Consider the following 26,544-nt stretch of genomic DNA (forward strand, 5'->3'; position numbering starts at 1 on the left):
TGCATATGCAACCAGATACTCTGCATATCAGAGGAGAAAATGTGAAGGAATATGAAGTGCTGAGTTTGTTCACTATTGCAGAATTTGTGGAAGACGGGAATCCACAGAAGAACTGAATATTATGAAAGGAAGCTTCAGCTCATGTCACTCTGCTTTGCAGAGCAGTTCTCAGAAATCCCCAAGCTATATCTAAAATGGGTAACTTTCGATATTTCTACCTTGTAACAGGCTACAGTTTTAGCAAGATGTTCCTGGGGAATATTTAAAATAGTGGCCATGATTATTTAAACTTCCCAATCATCTATATATTTTTTTTATTTTTTTTTTACTTTTCAAGGATTCCCTAGGGGAGAAAGCCACACTGAGGAACTGCAATGACAAGTAATACCTGTTAACCTACAAGTCTAACATTTCACATTGCTCTTTCTCAGCTCCTTTTAACACTTTGTGAGAGCATATGAGTAGACAGATGGCACAGAGCTAAGTATCACTCAGAATGAGAGGGAACAGAGCAAAAGGGTACATAATTTAGGCTCATGCAAATATGCTACACTAAAGTTTGATTTTAGGGGAAGGGGAAGCGGAACTCTCAATAATGTGATGTTAACTGGGTGCCACTATAAATAACACTGTGTAACACGATTTTTGTTCCTGGGTTAAACATGTCATTTCCTAATTGGTTCTATCAAAAAAACATGGAAAAAGTTTTTTTAAACTGCAAAAACTTTGTTTTTGAGAGACATACTTTAGCACATTTTGCTATAGTTTTTCACTGAATATCTCATAAAGTCTCAACCATTCAACATAGTTTGTGGCAGCCACAACAACAAAGTTTCTGGAATATAACAACTACTTTCAAAGTACCACACAATTAAACAGGAATTAACACTTTGAAAACAGGAACAGATTTTTTTTCTAATTTTGTTCCATAGTGTAATGATTTTAAAGCAGAAACTCTTGAGTGGACTTTTAGATCTGGATACATGGTCCAGCAAATATTTGAAAGGCCAAAATGCAATACTATTTGAGTGACCATTGTCTAGTATTCTGATCTCTAGATCAGTATACTAACAGCTAGACTGTAGTGTAAAATAGATAATAATGTTGTTTCAATACATTTTTAATTCTAATCTACCATAATGTGTTCCTCTAATCATCTCCAAGATGATAAAAATCTAAGTCTAAAAGCATATTGAATGTAGAAAAAATGGAAACGATTGCTTTTGTCTACCCAAGTGTTACATTCTTCAGAGTCTAGATTTCAGTCATTGTATCTTTAGCCATTGGAGGCCCTGGTGGCAGAGTGTGTTAAAGCACTGAGCTGCTGAACTTGCGGACCAAAAGGTCCCAGGTTCAAATCCCGGGAGCAGAATGAGTGCCCGCTGTTAGCCCCAGTTCCTGCCAACCTAGCAGTTCAAAAGCATGAAAATGTGAGTAGCTCTGGCAGGAAGGTAATGGCGCTCCATGCAGTCATGCCAGCCACATGACCTTGGAGGTGTCTACGGACAACGCCGGCTCTTCAGCTTAGAAATGGAGATGAGCACCAACCCCCAGAGTCAGCCACGACTGGACTTAATGTCAGGGGAAACCTTCACCTTTACCTATCTTTAGCCCTCACATCCTCCTATTACAGTCCTGATGCCTGGGTACAGCTAGAGATAATAGTGGAAGAACTAACAGTAGCGTATACCCAAGCAATAATTATTTTACTTGGAGATTTTAATGCTAAATTAGGCCCATCTATACATGATCTAGCCCAATATGGTGGCCTTCCACATGATTTTATTAAAAATCACCCAAAATGGTACTCAAGAGACAAAAAGATCAATAGGTCTGGTATAAGTCTGGCATCACTGATCTTGAAGTGCAATTTACAAATCCTAGGAGGTAAGAACAATAACAATAATTATAATTATATATACCCCTATACATTTCATTCTAGCCATACAAGCAGTGCCTTAGATTTTATATGTGTCTCAACAGGCAAGGCCAATCTTTTTTCACAGATCAAAGTACTTTTGAGGGAAGAAAGTGACCATCAACCAGTGTGTGTGAAATTCTTGGGCCCCTCAGATTTAAGACCAAATAATAGGAATGATAACTGGATTATGGCCAACACTGAGGTGATACAAAACAAAAGACTTGCCTGGACCAAAGTAGACATGACAGCAATAGCCAATAGCCTCAAAACAGAGGATATTACAAACTGGAACTCAATAATTCAGTCACACTCAGCAGATTGGCAGACAGTCTCTAATGCATTTACAAATATCTGTGGCAGTCTAAAGGAACATCTTGTCACAAAATCCACTCCTAAAGGTCCTTACTTGAGCAGAGCGCCCTGGTTTGACAAAGAATGCCAACTTCAGAGAACAAAGCTGAGATTGGCAATGAGACGTGCTCAGGGACAACATCTTGTAAATCCTCAATTAGAAATGCTAACCCTGAGACGAGAATATAAGAAACTTATAAAAACAAAAAAGAAAAATCATACAGTCTCGATCTGGTCAGGGCTTGAGTGCTCAGCTAAGAGTCACAACTCAGCTATCTTTTGGCACACAGTAGCTGGAATTTTGAAGGAAAGGAAATTTACATTTGACATACCTATTCCTGCAGAGGACTGGGAAAATTACTACTCCCACCTGTTTGCCTCCACAGAACCTACAGAGACACAGTCACGAGGTAAAGATCTATCAATAAAAGCCCTGCCCCTTTGGCCACCAGTAACAGAAGATGAGATCAGATGTATTATAAATAATTTGAAGACCAATAAAGCCCCAGGGGAAGATTATTTACCCGCTGAGCTATTTAAAACACATCTGGATTGGTGGGCCCCCCTGTTAGCAGGCTTATTTACACACATAAATAACATCTGCCAGATTCCAGTTGGATGGAAGATGGCTATAGTTGTCCCGGTTTACAAAAAAGGGAACAAAAAAGACCCTGGTTCCTACAGGCCAATTAGCCTAATTGATATTGTGGCCAAGATATATGCCAGATATCTCCTGAACAGAGCTGAATGCTGGGAAAAAGAAAAACATATCCTTGTTGAAGAACAGGCTGGCTTCAGGCAGAATAGATCAACTATTGACAATTGCTTTGTTTTAAATCATACAATTGCAAAATATGTCAGCAGAGGGAAACAACTGTATGCTGCTTTTATAGATCTTAGTGCAGCATTTGATACTGTAAATAGAGAGACGTTATGGAAAAAATTAACTGATCTCAATATGGAACCCAGACTGCTGGCACTAATCAAAGCACTTTACACAAACACCTTCCTGAAAGTGCGATTCGGGACGCAAGGAGCCATGACAAACAGTGTAGAAACATACAAAGGGGTTAGACAAGGATGTATATTAGCACCACTGTTATTTAGCTTATACGTAAATGATCTCCCCGAACAGCTGAAGGACCCAGAGGTACATATGCCTAAGTTGTGTAAAACACACTTTAACATCCTACTATATGCCGATGATATGATTTTATTATCATACTCGCAAGTCGGGCTACGTAGGCTGCTGAGAAGATTTAACACTTATTGTCATAACAACGCTCTAACTATTAATAAATCAAAGTCAAAAATAATGGTATTTGGCAAACGACATAACAGACATAGCTGGTTCCTGGATGGTGAATCAATAGAGCAAGTTTGCACTTTCACGTACCTGGGAATTGTTTTTTCTGAGACTGGCTCTTGGCTACCACATCATCAAAGAAGCTCAGTCAGGGCAAGAGTACGTGTAAACCAACTGCTTAAATTAACAACTCACAGCCAACCAGGATCTTTAGACCCACTTCTTAAAGTGTATAAAGCGAAGGTTACCCCCATGCTTTTATATGGAGCTGAAGTTTGGGGTCTAAACCAGGTACCATTATTAGAGCAATCACAATCACAGCACCTGCGAAGTTTTCTAGGAGTAGACAGGACGACTCCAGCTGCTGCAGTAAGAGCGGAACTGGGAGTATACACAGTTGATGGCTTATCTAAAATCAGGGCCTACAACTACTGGATAAAATTGATTGCCATGGCAAATGATAGACTGCCAAAACTGTGCCTGTTAGAGCAGATAGAAAATCAACATCAGTCCTCTTGGCTAGTTCATCTGACAAAATACATTAGTAGTTGTGGACTTCCGATTCGGTATCCAAATCTCTTAGAAGAACTAGACCCAAAAATAGTGGCTCAACGAGTACTGGATATAGAAGGCCAAAAAGACATTGCTACCCTGAGTAAAGCTGGCTCATTGAAATGGTTAAGCCGTTTTAAACATACTTTCCAAACAGCCAGGTATCTAAAGACAGAAATGCCTAAACATCTCAGGAGGGTATTTACCAGAGCCCGTTTTGAGCAGCTGGATACGATGGTCAAACACGGAAGGTTTAATCATGTTCCATACAACGAACGATTTTGTATTTGTGGAGCATCAGAGGTGGAGGATATCGCACATGTTTTGTTCAGCTGTGAATTGTATAAGAAAGAGAGACACCAATGCCTCGGGCCATACATTATTCACAAAACACACTGGGACCCACATATTAAAATTTCATTTTTGTTGGCCGGCCAGAATCCTAAAATAACACACAAAACAGCCCTTTTCCTATTCAAAGCCACACAACTGAGAATTGCATATCTGGAATCAATTGGGGTAAATTGTGCAGGTGATGCAGATATTTGACCTGAACGGGGTCTTGTTAACAGCTTGTTTATTTTAACTTCTTTTTTTACCGCGGGTTGTATGTTGTATGTTGTATGTATGTCTATGTGTTAAATGTTTTGATACGGCCGATGGGCTAATCAATAAAACGTGATTTGATTTGATTTGACCTATCTTTAGCCATTAATTCTGGACTAGATTTGCCAGCCCCTTTTCTCTGAGAACCTATTATCTATTACACTGGCATCGTAAGTATGGACAGTCTAGATATCTGAAGTTGCTTAAGGCCCTTAACTTGGGTTTCAAACTGCATTATATGGCAGTGTTGATGGGGCCTGAGGCAAGTGAAAAAGGATTGTGTTTCTTTTTGTCTTTATATACCCCCCCCTCCTCAAAGTCCTTCATATTTGGGATAAAAAGGACTAGAGACATAATACTAGTGTAAATTTCATTGCAATGGAATTAAAGCTATGAGGTTGTGTGTGAGTCTTTTAATCAAATGCAGAAGAATGCGCAACTGGCACATTTTCCCATCCTTTAGAGTAGAAAATGGAAGGGAATTTAAAGAACTCTTGATTCCACTGTGTAGGAATTGTCCTGGTTTGCCGTTCTTCCCCCAACCCATAGCTCTCTGTTTGTGGTCTCACTTGCCTCAGTAGCTTGTTCTTAATAAAGTTGTGTAACTGATTGCTTGTCTGCTCTTTTTCACCACGCTGGTGGAATGTATTTACTTCCATGATTGAAAACGTAATGTATTTGGGTTTTCAGACTTTGTTTGGATAGTGTTCAAATGAGAAAGGTTGATTTTTAATTCTCTTAATAGATTGCGTTTGAGAAAGAGATCTTCTCTTACTGTAACACTATTGCAATTTGCAAATGCTCTGTATGAGAAATAATGTCTGCCATTAGATTGAACATTGCAGGAAATATGTGAACAATTATTAGCATCTCTAATGCTGGACCATAAGGAAGGCTGAGCAAAGGAAGATAAATGCTTTTGAACTGTGGTGTTGGAGGAAAATTCTGAGAGTGCCTTGGACCGCAAGAAGATCCAACCAGTCCAGCCTCCAGGAAATAATGCCTCTCAGAAATAATGCCTTTTCCCTCTCAGCCGCATGTCTTCCTTTCAAAGGGGGTGAAGAAATGGTGATCCCCACCGGCTGTCTTTTTCCTCACGTGGTGTGGTTTGGGGATGTTGCGAAAGATGGCGGCGGAGGTGGGAATAGCTGAGCGCACAAGATGCGGGGGAGTGACAGTTGAAGGAGGGGGTGGGGATGTGCTGGGCATGCACCGGTTCCTCTTCGGTGCAGGCGCAGATAATTTTTTCCTGTTGTTTGGGTTTTTGGGTCCCGGTTTGGATCCAAATGTTAGGTTTTGTTGTAGGAACCTAGCGGCAAGGTCGTTGTGTTGTGTTGCGAAGTTTCATGGTTCTGTGGCTTTTAGTTTTGTTGTTTATTTCTAGGCTGAAAGTTCATTGCCTTTTTATATATATAGATTCTCAGACTCAATGCACTGACCTTTGAGTCAGCAGTGGGTTACTGCTTGATGACCAGCTTTCCACCCTGACCTCCTATCCCTTTCTTTTCAAAAACTGTAAATGATAGGACAGAGAAAATAATTTGAGAAGTGTGAGTTCCAGTAGGGTTTCAAGGATGGGACTGAATGTTTGATTCCTTGGTGGAGGCTTTGATCATGATTTTCATTCACCTTATGCTGAAAACATATATGAGACTCACTTTTAGGAATGGGTGGTTTCAGGGGCTTTGGAGAACTATGGACTTTGAAAATTTTCAGTATGAATTTTGTTGAGTTTTTCTGACACCCAACTGCAATCTCTTCCCCCTTTTTTGCAACGTGATGCAATACATAGTATTTTTCTTCTACCTTAAAAATTGCTCAATTTACTTAATTAACATAACTTTTCTCTATAGACCAAAGTATGTTTCCGCATATATCCTTCTCCGCTTCATTTATCCACTTCCCTCTGTAGCCATGCCCATTGTTTCATGCACACTTTTTTTCTTGAGGGTCTACAATCACTCTCATAAATGTGACAGTGTTCACTGTGTGGTCCACATTTTCTTACAAAAAATCTTAGAAGGCATTAAATGATTCCTTAGAATGTCTTTAGAATGTCAAATGAACAACATTTAAAAGTATGCTGTCTTAGGAGTTGGATGGGACCACAAGGGCCATCTAGTCCAATCCCTTCCATGTAGGAATACACAACTAAAGTACTCTTGAAAAATGCTCATCCAGCTTCTGTTTACAGGCCTCTAAAGGGTGAGGAGCTATGTGCTATCTTGCTTTCTCTGTGTCTTCTAAGGTCCTATCTACATTGCCATATAATAAAGTTAGGCAGTTAGAAGCTTGTATGACAGGCATAGGCTGAATCATCTCTGAGTTTTATTCCAAACTTTACAAGAGCTCTCCAAGGTGTTGAATCTATTGCAGTGAGGATTGTTTTTTTAAAAAATAAATAAATAAACACTGTTTTCAGCCATTTTATTCACTTTACCTTAATTTTATAATAGCCCCCTGAGTCTTTACTTGAAAATCATAATGTTAAATTGTTTTCCAACTATTCCCCCTCCCACCCCTTTCCCTTGCTCCATATCCCCTTGCTCAAAATGTAGCAGTTGTATGTGTATACAGATACAACTCCACATTTGCAATCATATATGAAGTCTGTTATGTATTACAGTACATTTTAATCACTCTGGGGTTTTTTTTTTTTACTTGTACCAAAGGGATGCAGTTATATACATACTTACTTAGGAAATCTGGTTAGACTCATTAAGGCTTACTCTTGAGTAGGCATGATAGGTATATAATATCATTTACCTGGAATATACTTAATATGATTCACAATTGGCTACAGAACTTGATTTATTTCTTTTACATTTTCTTTATAGAAGTAGAAGGCCAGACATTATATTTTGACATGTGAGTCATCTAGTAGAATAACTAATTTCAAATTGAGTATCCCATAAAGGAAATGCAGCATACCCCAGATATATGATTCAGAATGTTTTTAGAAGCTAAACAATATCTCCACAAATATGTTTATTGTTTATATACCACCTCCACCAAATATGACAGCAATTTTGTGTCAGATAATAATGAATAATTTGAACTGTGCAAGAACATATTTTATTTTACTACTGCATAAGCAGTCGCTTAAAAAAGGAGAGAGAAGCATATAAACCTCTAGACATGTGAACAAATAACACCACAGCAGTAATAATGCCATTGTGAATTTTGGGGCTTCTGCCAATCTGTATAAATGTACAAATCGAATATTTTCATGAGAACAGAAAATAACAAGCTCTTAACAGGTTATTTTGGTGTATTCTTTCATAGGAAGGTATGAATGTATATATGTGTGTGTGTGTGTGTGACTTCACTCTTTTGCATTCAATGTTCCTCTTTCTCCTTCCCTCTCCTGCTTCCAATTATTTTCTAATAGAGACTCAAGGAGCTAAAACAGAGGGAGTTTGCACGAAACGTGGCATCTAAATCAAGAAAGGATGAAAGGAAGCAAGAAAAAGCCCTTCAACGCTTGCACAAGTTAGCTGAACTCAGAAAAGAAGCTGCGTGGTGAGTGAAAAGTTATTAAAAGGTTAAAAGAGCAGAGAGAGGGAAATTATTTTCCCGGTGGTATGTCATGGTAGAAGACGGTTCCATGATGATTAACATCTTGAACCAGAACAAACTGGATATGTTTTTATGGTGTTTTTCCTGAGCTGTATGCAGCAGTCAGATTTGGCACTCTGCAATGAAATACATGTTTTAATGTTACTCTTCCAGCAGAGTGAAAATGACAGATTTTATGTAGTTTAAAATATGCTCTCTCACTATAGATAGATAGACAGACAGATACACACATTTAATAAATGCACACATTGTGGTGAAAAACCTTTAGAACTAGGTCAGTCATTTGAAGCTTGGCAGGACTTCTTTTATGAGGAAAGGAATATATTGTTAATCCATATAGCATTCTATAAAGTTCCACACACTTGGATTTAGGCTGAGGGCCTTGCTGTTTCATCAGTGATATATTATCTTAATTGATCCTCCTTCCTCCACTATTTCATTTAGGCTTTCTGCTCCTTGTGGGAGTTGATGCTGGTTGGGAGCTGCAACTAGAAGGGGGGAATGGCGTAAGTCACTGCCTCTTCTATGGCGACAAAGCATGCACTAACACTAGGCAGAAGAGGTGTGCAAAGTGGCTGAAATCCACTGATTGATTCATTTCCCTGCTTCATTTTGTTAAGATTCAAAGGGGTCAGATTCCGATTAGTAATCCAAATCTTCATAATTATTTAATGGCAATTGGGAAAAGTTTGAGACTTGTTTCCCTGTCACTTGTATGGCTATCAGGATGAAGCTTGGCACACTTGTAGGCAACATTTAGAACATTTCAGAACATTCCAGTCATCCACTGATTTTTAGGAAATGTTAAAAACTTTTACAAATATATATATATATTAAAAACTATAATAGGTATCCCCATCTGCACAATGAGACAACATAAACAGGACATCAATCCTGCAAAGTTTCAGAAAGATTCATTCATCTACTGATCTCTAGATTTTTTTAAATTCAATTAAAATTATTTTTTTTAACTACAAAAGGTATCCCCTTAAATTGTGGCACAGTGAGACAATGTGAGTAGGGCGGCAAGCTTGCCAAGTTTCAGAACAATCCGTCTAACTTCTGGTTTTTATTTTATTTTTTCAATTTAAGCACATGTGATTAATTTAAACACCTTCTCACACTGGGGCCCTATCCTGGGCAGCCCCATTCTTCTGGTGCAAACAGAATTCTGGGAAAATGTAGTTTAGGGTGGGGCCTTTTGAATACTCTGCTACAGAGGTTCTTGCCGACGCAAAATATATTTCCCAGTGTGATAAGGCGGTAAATAACTTTCATATCAATGAAATGTATAAGCAATAAGTACTAACAGTAAGCTGATAAAAGACGGATTTAAGAACTGAGGGGAATTAAGGGGTGTAAAGTTTGGGGAGGGAGTATGGAAATTAGGAAGATATATGTTTGAGATTGGATAATTTCAACAGAGGAAGGTTATAGACCTAATATGAAGGGACAGAAAGAAACAGAATTATAAGAAAACCAGCTAGTTTAAGTTTTTCCAAACACAGAGAATGTGCAGCACTCATCTTTCTCTCGGTCTCCTACAACTCCACAAAGAAACACAGATATTGAGGGGAGGAGACCAGCTTTGCAGAAATCCATGTGAGGGGGCTGAAGTGTCAGTCAATTCAGCCCCCTCACTCCCTTCCACCCCAGACAACAACAGAAGATGTTACATTGAAAAAAACACCGCTTGAAATTCTCTGAAACAACAAACCTTTACTCTTCTCTCTGAAACTTTTCAGAGGCTTCTGTTTTGATTTTTAATGTTTCAGAGGGTTCCTGTTCTGATTAGTAATTCAGAGATTTACGTGGAGAAATGAACATATGAACGAATTTATTATTGGCAATGGCTCTCCAAGATCTTCAGCAGAGTTCACCATTTTTAAGAGGAGCTGTTACGGCATCAAATCTGGGACCTTTTGCGTGCAAAGTACATGCTCTATCAGCAAATTGTGGCCTACTTTCATTACATACAGCAATGGGCTTTGGAAGGTGCAGAGAACAACACTTTCATAGCACCCAAATGTAATTCTGCTTGGCTGGCAAAAAGGCAAAATAACATTTTTTTAAAAAAAAAAATTGTATAAAATAAGTATGCATTGTGAGAAACCACTAGGATGCTAGGTACTCAGGGCAGGTATTTATTTATAAATATTTACCTACTACTACAAACTAGAAAATTAATACACACATATTAATATGCAGCACTATAGGGTTAGAATAGACACACTGGATCAATTGTTGAATGCTGAATCAACACATAGATAAAGGACATTGATTACACTCTAGCTAGGACTAAGAATTGCATTTAGCCCAATATGTGCTTCATAATGTGAATTTGTATGAAAGAGGGTAAACTTGCATTTAAATTTCACAGGCATTTAAAATTAAGAATAATTAGAGCTGGTACATGGAGCATGCAACCACACTGCCTTTACTCCAAATAACTACAGGTAACCAAGCCCAGCCAGGCCTTTTGAACTAACAAGAGAATCTTAAATCTGGCCTGATAACAATAAGAAGTGAGTGCAAATCTTTTTTAGCACCATTGTTATGTCATATTGGTGACCTAGTCAAAACTGTAACAGCTTCAATTGCTAGACTAGCCCTAAAGTAGTCCCATATACAGTATACTGTAGTCTTGTGCATTTCTATGGAATTCCTCACCATTCCTATTTGTACCATTCGTATGGCCCCATTTCCGTCTACCACTTACAGAAACGGGAGCCTATACAAATGGACTTTTCTGTTCAAGGTCTGAAAAAAACAAAGATTTTTCGGGCCTTAGGCAGCAAAGCGCCAGACCCTGCAAGCTGGGCCATAAGCCATTGAGTGATTGATGCCTCATAGGCCTGACTTGCAGGGCCTACAGTCGAACACTTGACATTCAATTGTAGGCCCTGCAAGCCGGGCCTATGAGCCATCAAGCACTAGATGCTCGTAGGCCCAGATCACAGGGCCTACAGTCGAGTGTCAAGCAGACCTTCCTGCCTGGCCTATAGTCGAGTGCTTGACTGTAGGCTCTGTGAGCAGGGCCTATGAGTCATCGAGCGCTCATTGCTCGTAGGCCTTGCCTTCCACCGATACCTTGACTAATGGAGCTACGCCATCCCTGTCCAAGATAGCTTTGTTCTTATCTATATATATAAAAGGATAAAGTTGCGGGCGCAGTGACTATAACAACAAAACTAAACATCCCAGAAATACGAAATTTGGCAACACAATGCAAAAGGCTTGCCTCCAGGTTACAACAACACAACCACACCACAAAACCACAATCCAGACCCACAAAACTCACAACAACGCATCATGCGATAACAACACAACTAAACGCCCCAGAAATACAAAACTTGGCAACACAATGCAAAAGCCTTGCCTCCCAGTTGTAACAACACAACCACACCACAAAACCACACAGGACCCACAAAACTCACAACAACGCATCGTGACTATAACAACACAACTAAACGCCCCAGAAATACGAAACTTGGCGACACAACGCAAAAGCCTTCCCTCCTGGTTTGAACAACACAACCATACCACAAAACCACAATCCGGACCCATAAAACTCACAACAACGTATCGTGACTATAACAACACAACTAAACGCCCCAGAAATACGAAACTTGGCACACAACTAAACGCCCCAGAAATATAAAACTTAACAACACAACGCAAAAGCCTTGCCTCCCGGTTGTAACAACACAACCACACCACAAAACTACAATCCGGACCCACAAAACTCACAACAATGCATCGTGACTATAACAACACAACTAAACGCCCCAGAAATACGAAACTTGGTACACAACTAAACGTCACAGAAATACAAAACTTGACAACACAACACAAAAGCCTTTTCTCCCGATTGTAACAACACAACTACACCACAAAACCACAATCCGGACCCACAAAACTCACAACAACGCATCATGACTATAACAACACAACTAAACGCCCCAGAAATACAAAACTTGGCAAAACAATGCAAAAGCCTTGCCTCCCGGTTGTAACAACACAACCACACCACAAAACCACACTGGACCCACAAAACTCACAACAACGCATCATGACTATAACAACACAACTAAACACCCCAGAAATACGAAACTTGGCAACACAACACAAAAGCATTCCCTCCCGATTGTAACAACACAACCACACCACCAAACCACAATCCGGACCCACAAAACTCACAACAATGCATCGTGACTATAACAACACAACTAAACGCCCCAGAAATACAAAACTTGGCACACAACTAAACGACCCAGAAATACAAAACTTCGCAACACAACACAAAAGCCTTGCCTCTCAGTTGTAACAACACAACCACACCACAAAACCACAATCCAGACCCACAAAACTCACAACAACGCATTGTGACTATAACAAATACAACATTTGACAACACAACTCATCCACCTCCCCAATCCCTACATTCACACTTGGCCTCCAAAAAAACAATTACAATAATAACAATGACAACAACAACAACAATAAGAATCAACACCATCACAGGCAAGAAACAGCCAGGCACTGAGGCTGAGAGGCCAGTCAGTGCTAAACTGGGCCTCCAAAAAACAATACAGTAGCATCTAACTTATCCAACCTTCATGATCACTACAACAACAATAATAATAAACACCTACACAGGCAAAACAAAAAAATAAGACTATTGTACCACAATAAAAATATAAACCGCACTCAGCAGAATCAGACATTACAATTAACAACAAACCAAAGACAACAGGGATCTCAAGCAATTATCAATCAACACAAAAATTGAAGAAGGTAACAGACTTCAAATACTACTACTAATGTGAGCATAAAGAAGGGTGGAGGTCACAGCATCAATACAACCTAATGTAGACTGACCAACACCACCAGACTAAGCCACAGCAACGCGTGGCCGGGCACAGCTAGTATGATATAAATGCTTTTCCTGGCCACCCTCTCAGAGTTACATGGAGCTCCTACATCAGCAGCATTGGAAGGATAGAAAATATGGAGCTGGAAACTGTTCCTTTTCAGCCTTGCCACCATCACTGCTTGCTTTCCTCCATTAGCAAGCAGAGTCCAACCACTAGTATAATAATAAGAATTATTATAATCATAATAATAACTTTATTCTTATATCCCACCACCACCTCCCCAAAGGGACTTGGGGCGGCTTATCTGGGGACCAAGCCCAGTATAAACAAGGTGCAAAGAGACATAGTTAAAAACATAAGCAATAAAATATGGTAAAAACAATAAAAACCAGTAGAATTAAAACATCATAAAAACATCAACCAAACAACAGACAACCAGTCACGGAAGTACTAGGCATGCAGGGCTGGGACTGTGGATAAAGTGGGCATGTTCAGATTCGAAGGAGCAGGACAAAGGTGTGTGCAATTGCAAATTGTATGGCTAGGGGCAGGAGACAAAGTGCTGGAGATCCAATGCAGTGTTGATCTTATTAATTTGTACTGAGGAGAAAACAAATTGACCTACCTTGACAGTACGGTAGGTAGAGTTATAACTTAATTGGAAAGTGCCATTATTTCAGTGGATTTTCTGTATAAGGTTTTTAAGAAATGGAGAATCACCATCTCTGAATTCTCTTATATAATTGGCAGGCTAAAAGAATGCAACCAACAGGTTTCATCAGATTCGATAGGGACAACATTGTTCATTAAACAGGATATTGCTAAATCAGCCAGTTAACAAAGCAAAGGGCAACACATTAAAATGAGTGAGCATACATGTTCTTTTGTATCCATAAATAGTTAATGGCTGCAAGTATGAGACTCCAGCAGTTCCATCGTTTGAAAGATTAATTAAGGTAGCCTCAACCAGCTGCAGTGCTCAGAAAATGTAGTTGTCCATGGATTGATAAACTTCTGGGAGACAAAGAACTGAAACTTCTTTAGGCCATAATTTCCTCCAACTTGACCTGGATGGTCCTACAAGCAAGCAGAATGAGGTGTCCATCGCCAAGCTACAGAAAATGTGTTTGTGTGTGTGTATATATTTAGAATAATAGACAGGCATTTCACTTCAGTAAATTATAACTCCACAAAGTCTGAGCTGGCCATTGACCGTAATAAAAGTTTACATTACATTACATTACATTACATTACAACTCCACAATGTCAGAAACCCTACATTGACTATAGAGGGCACCTTATGAACTGCTGATGTATGTCACGCTTCTAATGTGCAATAAGTTCTATAAATGTTATTGAGGTGTGCTTACACATCCATCATGCTAATGGCATTCATCAGCACAAATTCTTACCTCTTAGCACTGTTTCAATTGACTGACTATCTTTTTGAAGTATTTTAATAGTTTTGTCAAGCACTGCAGAGTTTGCGATGGTTAAAGCCTTAACCCATTGTTCTCTTTTACATGGCAGGGACTTCTCAATATGGGGAAAGTCCCCCCTCTTTAAAAAAAGGGATGAACTTGTCATGAATTGGCTCATAAGTGGCAAGATCTTTGGAGTCAATGTCTTGCAAAATTCTTATTAGATCCAAAATTACAGTTCCTCCAACACCACAAATTAAATAGCTTTCTATCAGAGCCTGGACAACTTTGGGAGAAGAATGCCACCTCCCTAAATACTACATCTATTGTGGCCACCTCGTGCAAAAGAGCACATTTTCCAAGGCCTGCCCAATATCATAGGGATCTCTGATGCAAATAATCACAATGTAGAAATTTTAAAAAATGTATTATCAGATTGTTAACAAACTGAAGAACACCCACTGAATTAAAGGAATGTTGTTGTTAGATGCTGTATATCTTCAAATCATTTCCAACTTATGGCAACCCTAAGGAAATGATGTACTGGTAATTGGATTTTTATGGCAAGATTTGTTCAGAGGCTTACCTTTGCCATGCTCTGAGACTGGAAAAGGATGACTTGACTGCAGTCATCCAGTGAGTTTTCATGGCTGAGTGGGGATTCAAACCCTGACCTCCAGAGTCATAGTCCAATGCTCAAACCACCATAATGGGATACTGCAACTGTTAAGTTATCATACTGTTAACTTATCAAGTTCCTAGGAGCCTTCGGTGGCCTAGGAGATAAAAGCCTTGTGACTTGAAGGTTGGGTTGCTGACTTGAAGGCTGCCAGGTTCGAATCCCACCCGGGGAGAGCGCAGATGAGCTCCCTCTATCAGCTCCAGCTCCATGCGGGGACATCAGAGAAGCCTCCCACAAGGATGGTAAAACATCAAAACATCCAGGCGTCCCCTGGGCAACGTCCTTGCAGACGGCCAATTCTCTCATTCCAGAAGCAACTCTGGTTGCTCCTGACACGAAAAAAAAATCAAATTCCTATTGATATAATAGTAAGTACATGATAAGAAGAAATGGAATTCTTTGCATTCTCCATGACTATAGGATATGGCTCTTTTACTTAAGTTGACATAAATGTATTTTACTAAACTTTTAATTACTGGTCCTATATACACTTCTGGTTGTACTCACATAACCTGTTCTCTAATTTGAATGATGTGGAGTAATCTGTCATGAAGGAATTAACCACTGCTGGGTAAAATGAGTGATCTTCAAGTTCTCTTGTAGAATCTGTTGCTTTGATACATGAAACACACTTTATTTAAGTCAGAAATCACTTAGCCCCAGAGGTTTCAGTGCAATTGAATAATTTTAGATACGAAAACTCTGATTTACCATGTTGCAGGCAGGGGTGTGCATGATTATTTTCTTCCCATTATTCCTGAGGCCTTTGTAACCTTTAAATAACTCACAGCCAGAGGTCCATATCCAGCTCCCCATGCTGTGCTAATGATCACATTATACCTAATGGCATATTTATTAATGGTGGTACTTTGGAGAGGGTGAAGGACAATGGATCAATCTATGTGTATACATATCTGAAATTGCATGCTGGACCCCTGGGGTAGTGTATACATTTAGACACTGCTATAAATGTTTTAGAAATACAGTTAAAGAGCTCGGTGTGCTCTCTCAGAAAGCAAGCAAACCTGTCTGAGAGAGGGCCTGTATGCACTGCGAGTTGTTAAGGATTCCATGCTTCTTTTTATTCAACAACTCATGTGTCAAATAAAATCAATCCAAAAGCAGTTAAAATATGGGCAGAGGAGAGATGCAGATAAGTGACATGGTGCATGCTTTGCATACCTTCGCTCTAATAGAGATGGGAAAACATATTTCTAAATGTTCTAAATGTTCAGAAAATACCCCTCTTCAAAAATCAGGGAACTCTGATGAAGAGAATACAAGACAGATAAGAATCTTTATAATTCTGAATGCAATTAGCAAACATTTACATATCTTTTTCCAAGTTTGGAAGAATTTCTTCTGAGACGATCAAGGGTTGTACACCTCTGTCTAGGAAATTCACAACAGATGAAACCAGATGACAATTTAGATTTTTCAGTTTACCTTTGTTTGAAATCATTACTGAGGATCCAATCTGATTTTTTTAAAAAATACGATAAAACTAAAATTGATTGTAATTATTTAGATAGTTATGATATTTCATAGAAAGTTTAGGTAGGACAATCAGGGACCTCTCTTAGCTACAGCCTCATCAGACGGGGTGATTTTAGTGTCCTAGGACACTTTTGCCCCATTTGGGGGGTAGAGGCCAATGCTGGACATCACACAATGTCATGTGATTTCTGGCATAGGTCCTGCTCCCAACCAGGGTGAAAGTGTCACCAGACACTTTTCCAGCAACATGGGAGGCAGTAGTAGTTAGTTAGTAGTAGTTAGTTGCAACCCACTGCTGTTGACTTTAAGAATGTGCAGTGGATCTTTTGGGCTGCTACTACAAAAGTAGCAACTTTGAGGGAAATTGATTTAAAATGATATGCTAACAAGTCACAAATCATATCAGGCAATGTCCAACTAGCCCTAGATCTCAAGAGCTCTCCCAAGAAATGCCTACTGGAATCAATATGTAATGGACAGTATGATAAATAATAGATCTTCCACTTTCCCAGAAATATGTAGCCACTGTGTATAGGGGTCCCTTTATAGCTTTCCTCAAGATGAGCTGATAGCATGCTAGGGTTCTCATCATAAGGTACCTGCTGACATTGGAAAGGAGTCCAGTGAGGTAGTGAAATCAGTGTCCAGAAGGTTGAAATCCTAGGATTTTTTTAATTAGCAGTAGCACAACACTCTTTTTGGCATCCAGGATATGCAAATTGTATGAATATTCGTTGCCTTTCAAATATCAGTACTATGCAGTGTATGTATGCGTGTTTGATTAAGATTTTCATTGCATGTACTCTTCAAATGTTTTTGAATTGTTTCTGAATTGTACTGATAGAAATACATTTGTCTTTGTTCTTTCTTTTCAGTGCTCCAGGGAGCGGGCCTATGTTCAGATCCACCACAGTTATGGTCCGAGATAATTTGAATGAAATCCCTCGACATGCTTTCATTGACTCCTCTAAAAAGGGACAAGAATTCAACTTTGCATTGTTGCACAGCTCAAAGACTACCAGCAATGTTACATCAGTTGCTTCCTTGTCACTTGCAAACAACAGTAAGCCAGACATTGACAAGCTGGGAGATCAAATGCAAGGACTCCATGGTCACAAAGTGGGATTTTCTTTTGCATTTCCAAAGAAGGCATCAATCAAACTTGAATCATCGGCAGCTGCTTTCTATGAATATAATGATGAAGCATCCACTGAACATGGGTTTACCCGAAGGAGTCGTTTTCTCCCTGGGCCTTGCAATCTTCAGGTGTCATCAGATGAAGAGCTTGCCCCATCTTCTGAGGAAAAACATGGTTCAATGGCTCCAGTAACAGAAAAGCATACTAGCCATACTGAATTTGCCCTTGTACAGGACTCAAATGAACCAGTCAGTGAAGAGAACACAGCAGAAGATGTCAAGGAATCAAGATCCCCTGTTTCTCATTTGAAAATAAATGGACTTGATGATTCTGATAACTTTTGCAGTAACGTGGATTCAACTGCTTTGCCTGATGAAATACTCACCAGGGTTTCCTCTGGGACTCCAGGCCTTCCCACAGAAAGCAATAGAGATGAACAAGTGGGTGATGAATGCACAAGTCTCCCTGCAAATGAAGAATGTTTATCACAGCATGATGGCCAGGAAGAAAATGATCAGAACATTAGCAGTGATTCACCCACCGCTGAAGCTGAAATTAGAAAGCACTCATCTGATGGACTAGTTCCAGCAAATTCTGAAGGGGAAGCAATTGCTCTGCCTTGTAAACAAAATCCACAAAAAAGACCTTTTGAGCCATTTGTTCCTGTGCTTAACAAACATGGATCAAGCATTCTTCAGTGGCCATCTGAAATGTTAATTTACACAAACACAAAGCCATCCATTTCATATAGCTGTAATCCTTTATGCTTTGATTTCAGGTCATCAAAACTGAATGAATGCCTCGAGAAAAATAAACCACAGTCAAATACGCCAAATTCTTCCCATAAGACTGGATCAAGCCAGGGCGTATTTCTAGATAACACAGATAAATCAGTGAATACTGATTGTTCAAGTGACTTTCATACACACCCATCCAATGAAAAACCTGCTGAAATGGATAACACTTTAGCCAATGGTTACAATCCTGAAAATAACCAAGATGAATTAAATGCAGATACTTCACAAGTGACTGAGAAGCAAGAAAAACACCATAGTACCACAAAATGTATACAAGAGAGTTCATCTGACCATAAACAGCAGAACAAAATGTATGTAGAAAGAACACATGAGAAGTGGTTTCATAAAAACAGGAAGAGGAAAAGAAGGAGAAAATTATGTCATCACCATTATGAGGAATTGACACAGGCAAACCCTGAAATTTCTCCAGTATCTGAGCAGCAAAATGATTGTATTATTAAACATCAAAAGGTTCTGGAAGAATGTGCAGGTGAAAATGAACAGGGAAGTTCTGCTTCAGATATGTTGGACCAAGCACCTAAAATGCTTGTGACTGAGAAGAGTGGCTCAACTGGAAACATATCTACATCTACACAGGACCATGAGAATCACACTCCACACCCCATCTGGGACACAAAGGATGATACGGACTGTTGCACAAGCTCTAACAATTTGTGGAGAAGGAACAACCCAATTTCTCACAGACAATCAATTAAAGCAAGTTTGAATTCTGGAAGATATGGATCTGTTTACTCTAGAGCATTTTGTAGCTGGAGTATCAGAAGATCCAGTAGTAGCCCAGACTATAAAGATTCAAGGAACTATCCTGATGAAAAGTATACAACGCAAACACAGCCCATAAAGAGAGCATATAATTCTCTCACGGATGAGCCAGAGAGATCACATCGAAAACGAAGACATCATATGCACTCTTGTTCATCAGATGAAAGTTCAAATGCACAGGCCTATTTCTCAGAAGAGAATTTGAGGCAGACATGTAACATAGCATTACCTAGTAAACCTAAACGGAAACGAAGGCGGAAGAGAGCAAAAATTCACCATATGTTCATAGAAAGTGTTTACAGAGACATTCCAAGGAATAATATCAAGGCTCCAAAAGAAGTCTCAGTGTTTAGTATTTCTCCCAAACAATCAAGTGAAGAATGCACAGAGCAGACAACAAGCCCTTCCATCCCGGATTATGAAAATAATATAGAAAAAACAATGCAGTCATTAGAAAGCCAAACAGACCCCCAGCCTGAACAATCACTTTCATTAGAAAACACCCAAACATCAACATGTCTGGTTGCAGAGAATGGTTCCTATCCAGAAGAATTCACATGTTCTGTTTCTCCTGCTAGTGAACATAATGTTCTGGAAACAACGAAAGCCATTTTGGAAGAGGAAGAAAAAAATGAAAATGTGAGTGGTCCTGAAATTCAGGCTCCTAATAAAGTGCCCAGTCCTGAAAGAAACTTAAGCCAACCTCCCCCTAAGGCATATCTGTGCCACTATGAAGTAGCTGAGACTGTACCACAAGAAAAACTGAATCCATCCTCAAGTGAGTGGTGGTGGTGTAACCCAGGTCTATTTCATGCCCCTCCTCCATTGCCCTTTAAAGAAGCACATATGGACAGTCATGCTTTCTTAACCACAGAGCAAATACTTACCCCATTCACCTTGCCTGAACATGCACTGCTCTTGCCCCCAGAGAACCATGACAAATTCAAAGATCTGCATTGTGAGGCCTACCACCAGATCATGCACCAAAACTTGCTAGCTAGTAAGATGAAGCTCGCTTTTCCTCCAGCTGCAATTCAGCCTTCAAATGGCCCTCTTCCACCCTTACCTTTGCAGCAGCCCCTCTGTTCTACCTCCATCACAACGATCCACCACACTGTTTTGCAGCAGCATGCAGCAGCCGCAGCTGCTGCGGCTGCAGCCAGCACTTTTAAGGTCCTTCAGCCTCACCAGTTTCTTTCCCAAGTTCCAGCTCTTTCACGAACACCTTTACCTCATTTGTCAGTTGGGCCGAGACTTTGTCCTGCAGGCCACACAGCCATGGTTGGCCCACCCCAGTTGCCATTCATTTCAGCTTCAGTTCTCCACCCAGGCCATTTGGCTTTTCCCCCTTTGCCACACACACTCTTTCCTTCTCTCCTTTCACCACACCCGGCTGTTATTCCATTGCAGCCACTCTTTTAGGCCTCAGGTTGAACCATGCAAAGACGAGTCTTAAATGGGGATACACAAATGCTTTCCATCAAAAATGGACAGAAATCACTATACTGCTCGACTAAAACCAAGAGGCTACATGAACCTCCTGATCAGCAAGTTATTTGTTATTGATCTAACAATGCAAATATCTATGTGTATAGTGCAGATTCATAATAAAACTAAAGCACTGAATAGTCTAATATTAATGCAAACTATATATATATACAGATATATATATATGTACGTATGTATGAAAACAATGTCTCAAAATATGTTAACATGTATATAAAATATATTTATAGTACTGTAAGTTATGTTGTAAAGTTTGCTCCTGTTTTTTTATGATTATATTTGTGTACTTGCACCTAAGTAATGTTTAGACAAATCTGATGCACTACGTTTTGTATAACATTCCTTATAATCATAAATATAGTAAGAAACTCCCTCTTGCAATAATTGTTTGTTTGTTATGGATTTGATGATTTTTTTTTAATTTTTAGATTTCAGTATTATGTTTCTTTTATTGTTACATCTCGAAAATAATTGTTTTTTTGTCTTTCAAATACTAGACTCTACAATGTGTAGGTTAGCTAACCATTTTCCATAGCCTTCTGTGATTTATCATCAGAGACCAGAGGAGAATGGTCTTACTGTGAACAGGTTACAAAGGGTAATAGAGCTGATTATATTACCCTCTTGATTTTTTGCAGAAAAATATATGGCCCATTAGCAGGGCATCCCCCAATGTGTGCTTTTCTCTTTAAATAATTCTAAGTGAAGGAAAAGCAAGCACAATATATATATATATATATAGAAGCCTGCAGACTCTTTGGTTTGCATGCTTCCTCTGCTCTGTGTAGATCTATAAACATTCGCAGACAGGTCTGTGAGCTGGAGAACAACCAGCCTAGCACAGCTTGTGCCTCATTAATAGCTCTTGGAATAGGTTGTTATAAGTCAAGGGACTTGCTGTTATGTGTCCCAATGCCTGAAATAACATGGCTTATTGCTATTGTATCCTTCATCAATGTATCTACGCTGGATATATTGATGATTATGAGAGTGCAAAGATGGGACAGCAATCAGGGCAATACTGCTAAGAACGGTGGGATAAATCCATATCAAGGCATATCCAACGGACTTCCTTGCCTCAGTCTCACCACAACAGCTCTTGTAGCTCCTTTGGGATATTATTGGGATGGTTGTGGGTCACTCTGAATGGTCAAATCTGTGATATGGGAAGAAAGGTGATAGTAGGTGATAACCTACTATCAACTACAGACACATGCCATGAGTGTGCACTTCCTACCCTGGAAGCTCTCTAAACCTCATACGTATATCCATTTTGTAGAAGTATATTCATTCAGAAGTAATATATCCGTTCAGTCGAATTTTCCAACTCTCTCTATATCACTTTAAGGGAGCTGGTAGAAAACAGCCATGTGAAGGATGGATTAGAAAATCTGCTTTCACCTACAGTTGGATCAGGTAGTCCCCAAGTTATGAACAAGGTTCTATAGGTTTGTTCTTAAGTTGAATTTGTATGTAGACTGGAACAGGATAGCAAAGGGAACGGTTAACACCCCATGTTGTTTGTTTTGCTTCCTATGCCCCTGTTCAATTATCTGTCTCTGTGATAATTGGATTTTGAAAAATTTGGCTTGTTATGGAAACAAGGACTGTTGATAAGGCTCCAGTGGAAACCGCTTTCCCCCACAATAACTCTTTCAGGAGTGAATTTCCCTTCCAAGGGGTAGATTTTTCTCACATTCTGTTGTCTCATCCCCATTCTTTACTATTAGTTGTTTGTCAGTCAGATGTTTGTAATTCAAGGACTGCCTGTATAGATGGGCCTAAACCATGACACGGCTGTTGACTCGTAGAGCAACACATAGGTAAATCCCACTAATTCAATAAGTCTATTCTGATTAGAGGTAACAACAGGATTCGGGCCAACAATTTTCAGTACATCTGTCACACAGAACTTCCAGTCATGAACAAGATCATAGTCAAGCAGAGAAATATGATGCGATGTACATTATTAACTATTGTCAGGTCAACTTCACCTTATGGCAGCCCTATGAATGAGAGACTTCCAAATCACCAAACTCTCCTCAGCAGCCCTGTTCTGGTATTTCAGACTCAGGACAGTGGCTTTATTGAGACTATTTGGCTAGAATGCAGTCATCCTCTTTTCCTACTGCCTTCAACCAGCATTTAGAAATGTTCATGAATTGCAGAGCCAATGCTAGCACCTCCCAGGTCCAGAAGCCACCAAATGTCCAATGCTACAGATTGCTTTGGTCATAGATTCACCATTCAGAGGGTGCTTGTTCACTTTAATTAGGAATACTTTCCAAGTCCTATATTCTGCTAAGTACCTATTGCTATATCTCTTTGGGAATTAGGGGTGTGTTTTGCTATTGGTAAACATACTGTACATCATTTTGACTTGCAAGTTGGGCAATATGCAGCCAACAGCTGAGTACTCCTAAAATGCTGATGCCAATGATAGTGATAAGAACAATAGATCCAGATAAAGAACCTTATGACATCAAGATCAGGATTTAGCACACATTGTGGTGGATCCATTGGGTCCCAGTGATGGGCATGGGGAACCCATCACCCCATGCCTTGCATCACCCGACTTACTGCTAGCCCCATCCCTTGGGGGGAAGCATCCTCTGTCTGCCTTTCTCTATTATTGGAAAGGAAACATAGGTGGCCTCCCCTGTTGCTGATGCAGCATACGCCACTTACTCTCCCCTTTTCAGCCCTGCTGGAAGTAGATGTACATCATGTAATGGGTTGCATGGCAAAAGGGAAGAGCAAGAGGCATACAACGGGCAAATTAGCCCATATGATGAGGTCATTAGGAATGTGCAACTGAACTTGTAAAACAGACATGGGCAAAGGAAGGCCCGGGGGCCGGATGCAGCTCCCTGGGTGCTTATCTCAGGCCTTCCTCATTTTCCCTCTCAGCATAAGGACACGGTGCTCTTTGCCATTGCCTGTCTTGCCCTCATCCCAGCATAATGCTGAGAAAACAGCTCAAAGATCAGGGGAGAAGGATCAGGGAGGAGGATTGGGGGAGTCGCCACATGTCTTGTTTTCCTTCCAGGCATAAGGATGGGGCAGAACAACCAAGTGCATGCCCAGCTGCCCTCCCTCCCAGCTTGGCCCTCTTGGTCAGGCCCATAATGCAGCCCAAAAGCAAAAAGGTTTGCCCATGCCTGTTGTGGAAGCAAGCTCTGTTTTCTCTCCTCTTCATGGTAGCCTACCCAGCACCTTAAAATACTACACAAAGGATCAGCAAATCACTGAAAAGGATAGTATGTACTACAGGAATTGATTGAGTGTAAATCCCTACAAATCGGGTGGAAGCACCTTTTGTAAGAGATGCCCTACAATTCATAGAAGGAAAGCCTGGAACCAGGAGAGGCAGAGTAAAATGCCTTTAATTAAATGTCTTTAATTATCATGCTTTGGTTCCCTAAAGTTGGAGTGTCTCCCTTGGTAATGGTCTTCAGTCAAAAACAATAGAGTCAGCTCTCTATATCTGCTTATTTGACTTTTACAGGTTTGATTATTCACAAAGTTCATTTAAAATTACCTCTTGGAACTTAAATGTCTCCCAGAAGTTGACTGTAGAGTCATGCTAGAGGACCTAGGGATTTGTAGAGGAGTATTCTCTCATGGTTTTTCAATTTTATAATAAATCTGTGCTGACTATATCACACTGCTACTGAGTTCATGTTAAATTTGACTGCAAGACACAAATAAGATTTATAATATACTATGTTTTTAAAAATGTAATAAAACAGAGACATACCATTTTAATTTTACAAATAGATTTTTTAGCCATTTTGATTTACATTTTTCATCTAATACTGCAAAATAGTGATCTCTGATTATATTAATTGTGATGAACCATGGGCCTTGTAGTCCTGCTCAGGACATTGTAATCCCTGATGAAGATGAAAACTTGGGTTTTTTACCTTCCCAGTCTGAACTGGATTCCTCTCAGCCAGATCCTTCCCAGGCAGATCTGGAAACCTTGCACCTGCAAGAAAGTTGTGCCCCAGAAGTATGTCAAACAACCCCAGAGCCTACTTCTCCCGTGTTCTTGCGCCGGGAGTTTTGTAAACAACAGAGAAGTTTGGATTCAGCTTCGCGCAGGAGTGCGAGGATAGCAGCTAAGAATGTTGCCAATTAACATTGGTTCTCGTGAGAATCTTTAAGGAGTTTAACATCTGGTCTCAGAGTTTAGCTTTCGTTTCTGATTCCCAGAGAACCGCTTTGGTGAGAAAGTTGGACTCTATATAGGTGTTTTGCCCGCGTAGCAACTTCGCGGAGTCAATTCGTCAGCCTACGGAGCGAGTTGTGTCTGGACAGCGCGCTCCGATTCAAGCCTCGCTTCAGCTCAAGCCTTGCCTTGTTATCCAGCCTTCGCCTTGCTTCCCAGCCTTTGTTACCTACGGACTTTGCCTTGTTTCCCAGGACTATTCCTTGCCTTGTTTCACGGATTTTACCAAGTTATTCCACGGACCTTGTTCTTGTTCTTAGTTACCTTGTTCCACGTTCAAGCCTTGTTTCAAGTATCAAGTTATTTCCTAGCCACGCTCAAGTTTTATGGACTAAGGACCTTGTCATCTCCCCTCACTTTGCTTGGCAAAGTGAGTGTTTCGGTTATTGGATTACAACTTTGGACCTTAATATTTCTTATTGGACATTGCTTTTTTGGACTAATTCTGACCTTTCCTGAAGGGTCTAATTCTGGACTATTTTCTATACTTGTTTTTATTAACTTTATATATTCCTTCAATAAAGATATTAGTTAGATTCTGGCCTCTGTGTATGGTTATTGGTGCCTCTGCCGCCTGGGTCGTGACAGTTTGACTCCGCCACCCATAAGCACCAACTAACCGAGGCCAGGATGTCTACCGGAGCCGCGCCGGCTGGACAGCCGCTCAGCTACACCATCAGCAAGGACGAAGTGGACCGCATCCGTGACAGACTCAACGCGCAGGATGGAGAAATAAAAGGGTTGAGGGAGCGCGGAGTTCGCCTCCCGGCCATGGCGTTGCCTACCAAGTTTTCTGGAGAAGCTGCTAAGGTTCATGTTTTCCGCCGCCAATGTCAAGCTTATCTAGAGGCCCGTGATGCCGAGTTTCCCCAAGAAGACATCAAGGTGGCGTGGGTCTACAGTCTTCTAGACGGACCAGCGGCTAGCTGGGCGACGGCCCTGTTTGATCAAGCCTCCCCCCACCTAAGTTCAGCACAACGCTTCTTGGATCACCTTAAGGAGACCTGGGGAATCGAGGACAATTTGGAGGCAGCCGGTCACAAACTCCGGCGCCTCCTTCAAGGAGACAGACCCATGTCTCAGTACATAGCCGAGTTCCGCGTGCTGGCCCACAACACCGGCTGGAACGATGTAGCCCTCAGAGGACAATTTCGGGAGGGTCTCAACATTGAAATGCTGGAAGAAATCTCCAAGGTGGATCCTCCCCAGACCCTCGAGGCACTCATTGATCAATGTTTACGGGCTGAAGTCATGATTGCCAACAGGAAACAATGGGTTCGAGGCCAGGGCGGTA

At 40.3% G+C, this 26,544-nt stretch overlaps 1 protein-coding gene across 2 annotated transcripts in view; it reads left to right on the forward strand.

Annotated features, from left to right (window-relative positions):
• znf804a (zinc finger protein 804A) overlaps window positions 1–21,387 on the forward strand; it is a 266,577-nt gene extending 245,190 nt beyond the window's left edge. The window contains exons 3-4 of one of the 2 annotated variants that reach the window (XM_003223913.3): window positions 8,128–8,258; window positions 17,668–21,387. In XM_003223913.3, coding sequence (XP_003223961.1) covers window positions 8,128–8,258; window positions 17,668–20,932 — 3,396 coding nt within the window. In that variant the 3' untranslated portion in view covers window positions 20,933–21,387. The remainder of the gene's footprint in view (window positions 1–8,127; window positions 8,259–17,667) is intronic. The other variant, XM_062963397.1, reaches the window with a different exon arrangement.
• Window positions 21,388–26,544: the final 5,157 nt, after the last annotated feature.

Source organism: Anolis carolinensis, chromosome 1 (assembly GCF_035594765.1).
Source record: "Anolis carolinensis isolate JA03-04 chromosome 1, rAnoCar3.1.pri, whole genome shotgun sequence".
NCBI classification, from domain to species: Eukaryota; Metazoa; Chordata; class Lepidosauria; order Squamata; family Dactyloidae; genus Anolis; species Anolis carolinensis.